Genomic DNA, 9,047 nt, shown 5'->3' on the forward strand with positions numbered 1-9,047 from the left:
AAGAGGTTCATGCGTTGAGAATTACTGCATTTGTGATCTCTGTGGTTATGCAGCTTATCTCAACTGAAGCTTCATTAGCAAACTGCTCCCCCCCCCTCGCCAAAATTAAGGATAACAATGAAGGATGTAGTACAGGTTAAACATACCTAAATTTCATGCTGTATTTCACTACGCTGGATGAAGGATTTACTTTCTCCTTTTTAGGTACTCTTCCACTCATCAAGATGGAAAGCTCAGACTCTAGTGATAAAGGAAATATTGATCAATCAGAAGCACAACGTCAGAGTCAGCTAGATCGGTTAGATCGAGAAGAAGCTTTCTATCAGTTTGTAAACAACCTGAGTGAAGAGGACTACAGGCTTATGAGAGATAACAATTTGCTAGGAACACCAGGTAGGTAATGCTTGTGTATGTACATCTTACTAGAATTGCTTGTAGGTGATTTTGTGTCATTTTCTCTTTTCCTGAAACTGTTTCACCCATTTAGTTTGTGTGCTGCAGTTGTGTTCCGTGGTAGGAGGTAGCTTCTTACTAATTTGTGCATACTCAAATTTGAGTGGTCCCCTGACTAGTGGAGAGGTAGTTAGGATGATGTGGATTCATCAGATACAAAAGTCTAGTGTTTACACAACTTGGCGGGAACACCCAGAGTTAACCCAGTTCCAGTTATGGACCCTTAGACATTTTTGATCGAAAAGTAATGTCCCTTAAGCATCTGTGTGAAAATTTTGTGCTGGTGAGGTTAAGAGTTTGTAACTAGGATAAGTAGTCTGGTGCAAGATTCTGCATGGGCATTTTTATGTCAGTTTTCAATTGACTTATTACTTTAAATTGACTCTTTATAGGATGATAGCTAATTCAAACCAGTTCTAATCTAAAACATGACTTCAACTAATTTAAACCTTTTTTCATGCTTGTGAAGGTGTTATCTTAAATATTTTACTCTGGACAGCCATTTAATTGGTATAGGATGACGAAAATTGCTGATAAGTTGTAGAGGTTACAGAACCAGAAAGCACATCTGTCTCGAATAGGTTGAAACTGTTGGATCTTTCAGCTTCAGCAAAACTTACTTGGAATAATGGTGCTGAAGTGTCTGAACTTCCCCTTAGCAACCTGTTTGGCAGTCTCATTATGGCAGGATTTAATTAGAAAAAAAAGACAAGCAGTGGCTTGTACCTTCTTTAGAAGCTTTTGATAATGCTTGCCATACATATGATTTGGAAATATTTTTGGAAAATTTTGCTTATTTTCTAAGGTGAAATTACTGAAGAAGAGTTGCTGAGAAGGCTACACCAAGTTAAAGAAGGTCCGCCACAGCAAAACAGTGATGAGAATAGAGGTATATACAGTATTTGTGAAAACTCTTAACTTTAGCACCCCATACGGACCTTAACTTGAGTGCAGGAGTGGAACAAGTTAAGCCTAGGCAGGTGCAAGGTGAGCTTTGTTTCAAAACTAAGTGAACGTTATGTCTGATACCTGCTGCAGAGGTCAGTTTGGGACAGATTTCACTCATAATGCATCTGTTACCTGCATCAAGATAAAGTTTCATTTAGTTTTTGTTTGTTGTTTTTTTGTTTTTTTTTAAGATTGCCTTCCTGTCTGCTCCCTTCCAAAGATGCTGTATTGCTTTCATTATCACCCTTCTATAGAGATTGGTGGAGGATGCTTGGAGCTTACCGCTGGGTTTCATTCTTTAGTGAGATAGATTTGCTATAAAGCTATTCTTCAAGTGAAGGGTCAGGACAAACTTAGTTCTCTATTTAGTGGTCGATAGATCGCTTAATTGTTTGGAAAGGAAAACACAGAATATTGATGTGTTATGACACCTGGAATGTGACTTTCCATTTACTTACGATAAAGAATATGTGTTACTTTGACTTGTTTGCTCTGTGATGGCTGCAGCCTATCTGTACGTATTAGAAAAATGTCCACTCCTGCTCCCTTAAAAGAGCTCTGGTAGATAAGAATTGTGATGCTATGTGTTAAACCACAATAGCATTTGGTAGGATTAAGCACTTCTAAATTGTCACTTGTTAAACTAAGCAATTATGTTCTTGGAAAAGATCGCTCCAGAATTAGCTCAGTACTCTAATTTTGGTAGTTCCCTGTCTTTTTCGCAGGTGCAGAGTCCGCAGAAGATGTTTCAAATGGAGATTCTATAATAGACTGGCTTAATTCAGTCCGACAGACTGGAAATACAACACGAAGTGGGCAGCGAGGAAACCAGTCTTGGAGAGCAGTGAGCCGGACTAACCCAAATAGTGGTGACTTCAGATTCAGTTTGGAAATAAATGTCAACCGTAATAATGGGAACACAAATCCAGAAACTGAGAATGAGCCATCTGTAGAGCCTTCCAGTGGGGAGGATTTGGAAAACAGCCAAAGTGACTCTGAAATTCCAAGGTCTGAATCACCATCCGTAAGGCAGCCTGGATCAGAAAGGAGCACTTCAGAGGAGCTAACAACTGAGGAAGCTTCCCTTCCTAGAGGGCAGAGGAGAGCAAGAAGTAGGAGTCCAGAACAGCGGAGAACGCGGGCTAGGACTGATAGAAGTAGGTCACCTATTAATCCAGTGAGTGAGACTCCTCGCAGGTCTCACCACAATACATCATCTCAAACACTTGACCACTCCTCAGTGAATGAAGCTGAGGGAAGCTCTAGAACTAGGCAGCATGTGACATTAAGGCAGCATACAGTGGGGACTGAGATGCCAAGTGAAAACGCAGTTCTGTTTTCAACCCCTGAAACAAGACCTGTTCCTCAAGCAGCAGGTTCTTCAGAAACTAACGGCACCAGTGAGTCTGCAGCTCCTGGGCAGAGGCCTCCTACCATAGTACTCGATCTTCAGGTGAGAAGAGTTCGTCCAGGAGAATATCGGCAAAGAGACAGCATAGCCAACAGAACTCGGTCGAGGTCCCAGACACCGAACAACACAGTCACTTACGAAAGTGAACGGGGAGGGTTTAGGCGCACATTTTCACGTTCAGAACGGGCTGGAGTGAGAACTTACGTCAGTACCATTAGGATTCCTATCCGTAGGATCTTAAACACAGGCTTGAGTGAGACTACATCAGTTGCTATTCAGACTATGCTAAGGCAGATAATGACAGGCTTCGGAGAGCTGAGTTACTTCATGTATAGTGATAGTGATGCAGATCCTAGTGGCCCAACTCCAAATCAGAACGTGGATGCTTCTGAGCCACAGAACGGAGGTGGTGGTACTTCAAGCAATGAAAGTACAGATGTTAGCTCAGGGGAGGTGTATGAAGGTGGTAATGAAGGTGGTTCAACGTCTGGTGCCAGACGGGAAGGTCGGAATACGAGGGGATCGGTCACATTTGAAGAAAGTGGTTCTCTACCATTCCTTAGCCTAGCACAATTTTTCCTACTAAATGAAGATGATGATGACCAACCAAGAGGACTCACCAAAGAACAAATTGACAACCTAGCGATGAGGAATTTTGGTGAGAGCGATGCTCTGAAAACCTGTAGTGTGTGTATTACAGAGTACACGGAAGGCAACAAGCTCCGTAAATTGCCTTGTTCGCACGAGTATCACGTCCACTGCATTGATCGCTGGTTATCAGAAAATTCCACTTGTCCCATTTGTCGCAGAGCAGTCTTAGCTTCTGGTAACAGAGAGAGTGTTGTCTAAATGAGATCTGAATTTATGGCCAAGCAGCTAGTGTGATAGTGATGGGCAAAGAAGTCACTTCCTTTATGGCCACTTTTTGAGTGGTACCTCAGTGTATAGTAATGACTTGGAGTGCATCTTCCCTCATGAAAGCATTTTCTCTGAATTCAAGCTTTTAAAATTGGAAAATTTCTTTAATTAGGGTTTTCAAGATCTAGTTGGTTTGGGTGTTAAATTTCACTTGTCCAAAGACTTCTACCCACTTAAAAATATTTTTTTTTTCTTTGTGAAGAGTATTAAGTTCTTTCCCCAACCCAGCCCCTGCCATCCCAGTCCAATAAACATTTTGTCCTCAAGGTTGTGCTTATGAGGAGTTCTTTGAGAAGTCATCCCAGCTAAATGTACATGAGACGTAGAGGAATTTTTGCAAGAAATCCAACTATCTGAAAAAATAATATGAACTTAATTGCACACTTGAACATACTTTTAATTTTCATACTGGGTTAATATTGGACATGTCTGTGTAAATAACACTAATGTTAGCCCTTTCCCCATCACTATGGCACGCTGTAGGATGAGCTGTTAGCTTAATTGGGATATTTATCTTGTTGTGGAAATATAAGAATTGCCTATGCTTGTTTAAATAAAAAAAATCTGTTTTAAAATTGTAAAGCTTTTTTGTAGAAGCTCAGTACTTTTCCAATGCACTGTTGTACTAACGCATTAAGAATTAAAATTGTACCATGCTTAGAAATCAAGAATGCTTTTCATACAAAACCCACCACACAGACAGCAAACTAAATACAAGAGAGCTGCTTTTGTAACTGTGTACCTGTCAAGAGCAGTGCATATCTGTACTATTTATGTGAACAGCTACTGTAATATAAAAACAGTTGAATTAGACATCTTAATTGCATTAAAAAAACGGAAATTAAATGTTATAATTGCAGTGTTTTGGCTCAGTAATGCCACCAAAAAAGATTATAAAAATTAGAAACTTTTCTAATGGCTGGTTATTTCTTGGTATGGTTGCTGATACGTAATAATACAAACCGGTATGTACCAGTTCATTCAGTGAGGTTTATGCCCAATTTTTCTACCAACTTTTACTTTCATTTTTTGAGGCAACTCTGTGTAACTATTCAGCAGACCAGTACTGACAGGTTTTTTTTTCTTCCCCACCAGCTTCAACTATAGTAGTAACCTCTGGATCTGTTGAGTGAACATGCTGGTACATCCAGTGTTGGTAGCCTGTGACTCAAGTGCCACAGAAAAATAACTTTCAGTATTAACTGGAAAACAGATTATTAGAGTGTTAGGCTAAACTTGAAAATGATAATTGATTATGGGAGTACACTTAAATGTGTAGCCAATTCTAAGAATGACATTAAAAAACCCCAACAAATTGGACAGATTAAAATGAGTTGAATTTACTTTTAAAATTATGCGCGTGGCATATTGAAATGGAGAATTCAAGAATGTACCTCAACTCTCATCAGTGTCAGGGGAAAACATCCCTCCCCCCGCAATGACCCGTTCTTTGTTTTATTCTCTAATGATTTTTTGTTTTTCTAGCTTTCCTGTGCAACAGGGAAAGCAGTATTTATTTCAACTCCAGGGCAGTAGTTATGAAGGGATATGAACTGCTCTTGCTGGCTATATGGGAAATGTTGCTTGTTCCTCAGACGACAAAACCAAAGCTGGCCTATCTTTTTTCCTAATTAAAACACATTTTTGGTGTTTTATAGTGGTGGTTGCATAAACTGTAGTCTCTGCTCTAAGCCATTTAAACATCTCATCAGCTAGTTAAGGATTCCACAATGTCCCAAAATTCCAAATTTTTTCTACGTGTGCGTTTTGTGGTGTTTGGTTCAGTGGGAAACCCTGACTGGCTCTTGAGCTCACTTTCCTCCTGGTGGGACACACCATCGTGGCAGAGGGGATACATGTATTCTTTTTGAACAGAAGAATAAATAAGCTCATGTTTTTTAAATTTTTCCCTCTGACATGCATCGCTGTAAAATTGGAAGTTAGCTCTTAATTTCAGGTGCTGGACTCTCTATGCCAAAATTTCCTCAACAAAATAACACTTCTGAATTTCTTCCAGTAGCATTCACATAGCAAAGACACGCTATCAGTTGCAGTTTCCAGTAGCTTTACTGCCTTACTGGAGCGTAGAATTAGAAGGAAAAAAAAAACAAAACCCTCTTCACGTGGATACCATGTTAGATCTTGAAAGTCTGATGTACGTCTCTGAGGACTGAGGCTTGTGACCAGAAAGAAAGGAGCCCACGAGTGCTAATTAATGTGAAGCACGGCTGTGATACGTGTCATTCAACATAGCTTTCTTTTTAATATTCTGAGTTTCCAGTAACTGTTCATGTTGGTAGAATCAACTTTACGGTTTTGTTATAGCTTAATAATGGCATGCCTTAACATTTTATCTTTCTGTAACAGTAGCAACTAATAAAATGTTGGAGGTTTCCCAAATGGTACCAAGAACAGATAATTCAACCTCAGTTCAGGAGGCCTTGAACGTTCTCACTGTTTTATATGCCTTTTCCGCCGCTGAGCGTGCTAAGTGCGCTGGGGGTTCGTTGTCTGACGTCTGGAGGAGTTGGCAGAAATTAAATTGCTGATACAGCAAAGACCTCTTTATGTAGCTGAGTCATCTGTCAGCCTCTGCGGTAATTCCATTTCTATTCTTTTAAAGTTAGATTGGAGATAGGAAAAGCCAATATTAACACTTCAGTTGCTAACAAAATATGAAAGACACTCTAATTTAACAAGGTTCACAATTAGCCTGATTTACAGTTCATGGATCATTTTGGTATTGAGCATTTGTACTTATCGCTTCCCTCAGTTTACACTTCCTTGGTATTCCAGGAGGGATACAGCCACCCAACTCATGCTTGTAGCCATATGAAGGGTTAAAATGGCTGGTTTTGTCATTTTCAAAGGCCTGATTGTACAGAAATGGTGAGCCTGAAGCGGCAGAGGCAGCCTTGTTGCATCGGCTGCCTGGTTCACAGTGCCACCGTGTGGGAGCTTCACTCAGCCTGCCTTCAAAGCCAGGCTAACTCTATCTCCGCGCTTGGAGCAGCGTGGTTTCTTTTGCATTGAAGGCTGTTGCTTTATTTTATTTTTGAAGGAGGTTCCCTGTTACTGCCTGCCTGGGTAGTTACCGCGGTGGTTTTTTCAAACTGCAAACCACCCAAGCTCCTGCTGTGAATATCTGTCTGGTGCGTGAGCTTAATTCCTTTCTGGCAGGGCAGACCTGTATCCACAGGATCTCCATACACGGCAATTAAATCAGTCACAAGGCAAAAACCTAGAAGAACGCACAGTATTTTTTATTTAAGAGTGCGTTTAATAGTTTAACTGAGATTGTGAACCGATACAGAGTTGTGGGTGCTTGCTTTCTTTTTTTCAGTTGGGGCTTTATCCGTTAAAAGACTCTGAAGAGTTATTCCTGGGGTCTGTTAGATTTCCCTTTCATGTGCACTTTTTTATTTCTTCAAACAAGTTGGGTTTTTTGCAAGGAACTTGTAGGCAGTTAATTGACTTGTTTTAAAAATGATTTGATTAGTGTAGGTACTGCATGCGTAGAAATCGCTCAAGAAAAGTTTAAAGACGTTTTGTAAGGAGTATTGAGGTGCAGGCACAGCAGCCGCACTGACGTGATACCGTACCGGTTTTGAAGGAGCCATAATTGTCCATTGCGTCAACTTGGCAAACGAATGGATTTCCCACCAAGGTTGGCACAATGGACCATCATGACTGTCATTCCAGTTCCCTGCCACTTCTCTGGATTATGCAAATGTGGAGAATCCAAAGGACTGTTTCCCTGGTATACCTGCAGTCGATGTTTATCCCAAAATGGTTGCCTACGCAAAGAGGAGATTCCCAGTGGTCTCGTAATAATGAGGGTCTTATGTGAAGACGAGAAAAGAAATGCCGTTAAGGCTGACCGTCGGTCTCTGACTTAGCAGTGCGATGAGGGGGTTTCTGAATCTCACCGTGCGATCTTCACCGTCACGCTGCAACGCTTCATCCTGACGGCTTAGCCGCAGCCTTATCTTTAGTTTGGGATCCTTTTCATTAATGAGTGCATTCGTGTAACTGGTGTCTGGGTTTTCTCACCGCTCATCCTTGCTCCTACCGCGGGGGGCTCGCGTTGCTTGAGTAAGGGTATGTAAGCAAGTGTGGAGCTGATGAGGTACAGAGGCATCACGGAGATGTCTGCCTGCTCCTCTGCCTTCTCCCAGGAGGAGGTGCTTTGGATGAGGGTTGGCTTGGAGCCACGTTAAGGGAATTTATAACAAATTCAGAAATATTTCCAACTTCTACATACATTAGGCTTTTTGTTTGTTTATCCTTGACTAGGGAGGGAAGAGGGAGGGTGAAGAGGCAGAACCAATGGTAACTTACCCGAAGTACATATGAGTTGTGTTGTGTTAAAAGAGAAAAGAAGTTTGCATCTGTTATACCAGGGCTTCCCAACCTCTTTTTGATAAGAGGTATCTCTTTTATTTTTTCTTCTTTTTCTTATGGGGAAACATACCGTTGAATTTGCTTTGATTGTTTTATCTGGTTTTGTTCCCTTAAGCTAAAATACCCGAGACCCCTTCCTCAATTTCACGACCTGCTAGTAAGGCTGTTGGTTGGGAAGCCCTGAATTCAACTGAGAATGTAACAGTTTTCTTTTTTTTTTTTGTACAGTGCTTTACATCTGTTTATACTGGACTTGTTTAATACAAAATGGTACTCTGAGGTCATTGGACAACAGTTTGACCAGATTTGATAGCTAACATTTAGGAGGAGTTTGTTCCCTATGTAAGATGTCATAATGCAAATTTAAATAGTCTCAATAAAATGCATGAAGTGTTCATTTTGTGCTTGACGATCACTCCTTGGGTTTATTCTTCTTACGGTGGGAATGCGCTGGAGTAAATGCTGGCGGATGTGGTAGGAATTTAGTTCCTCCGTACGCCTTTTCCCTTGAGGCTGGGCAGAAAGGAAAGAGCCAGAATGGTATAAGAGTTAACTTCTTGGAAGAATATATTGCTCCTTAGTACATAAAACTGAAGCGATAAATCTTACCGTGTCCCAGCCTTCTGTAAATCCGTCAGCGGATAATGTGGGATAGCGAAGCAGTGTCTGCAGGTTGCCTTTCAAGTAGTAGCTGTGACTTTTACGGGTGCCCGTCAGCACCAGGGCCCGGCGGCCGGGGCTGTCAGGGCTGAGTCTCCCTAGAAATACATTCTGCAGCGTTCAGCGGCTTTCATGAGCAGCTCTCACGTGCGGCTAAAAGCTTCGTCCTAAAATCAGTAGCTGATGTACGTGCAAATGCTTGCTTGAGTGGGAAGGAAATTTTTGAGGGCACGGGAAGCTATCTTTGTTACCG

General features: G+C 41.2%; 1 protein-coding gene across 4 annotated transcripts; it reads left to right on the top strand.

The window, feature by feature from the left end:
* The first annotated feature begins 213 nt into the window (after nt 1–213).
* RLIM (ring finger protein, LIM domain interacting) lies at nt 214–8,533 on the top strand. 4 transcript variants are annotated; one of them, XM_009326981.1, is made up of 4 exons: nt 214–393; nt 1,259–1,342; nt 2,127–3,470; nt 8,363–8,533. In XM_009326981.1, the coding sequence occupies exons 1-4, from the start codon at nt 225–227 to the stop codon at nt 8,449–8,451; spliced, it is 1,686 nt and encodes a 561-aa protein (XP_009325256.1). In that variant the 5' UTR covers nt 214–224; the 3' UTR covers nt 8,452–8,533. The 4 variants fall into 4 exon arrangements, with proteins under 4 accessions (XP_009325256.1, XP_009325258.1, XP_009325257.1 ...); XM_009326983.1 differs by having other exon boundaries at nt 2,127–2,558; XM_009326982.1 differs by having other exon boundaries at nt 2,127–2,854; nt 8,363–8,528.
* Nucleotides 8,534–9,047: the final 514 nt, after the last annotated feature.

This window comes from Pygoscelis adeliae, unplaced genomic scaffold, assembly GCF_000699105.1.
Source record: "Pygoscelis adeliae isolate BGI_AS28 unplaced genomic scaffold, ASM69910v1 Scaffold587, whole genome shotgun sequence".
NCBI lineage: Eukaryota > Metazoa > Chordata > Aves > Sphenisciformes > Spheniscidae > Pygoscelis > Pygoscelis adeliae.

What these genes read in the sequence shown, in the direction of transcription:
- RLIM (XM_009326979.1), top strand. Translation starts at nt 225, where the DNA reads ATGGAAAGCTCAGACTCTAGTGATAAAGGAAATATTGATCAATCAGAA. An exon ending in CAATTTGCTAGGAACACCAG is followed by an intron (nt 394 to 1,258) that starts GTAGGTAATGCT and finishes TTATTTTCTAAG; the next exon opens with GTGAAATTACTGAAGAAGAG. An exon ending in AAACAGTGATGAGAATAGAG is followed by an intron (nt 1,343 to 2,126) that starts GTATATACAGTA and finishes TCTTTTTCGCAG; the next exon opens with GTGCAGAGTCCGCAGAAGAT.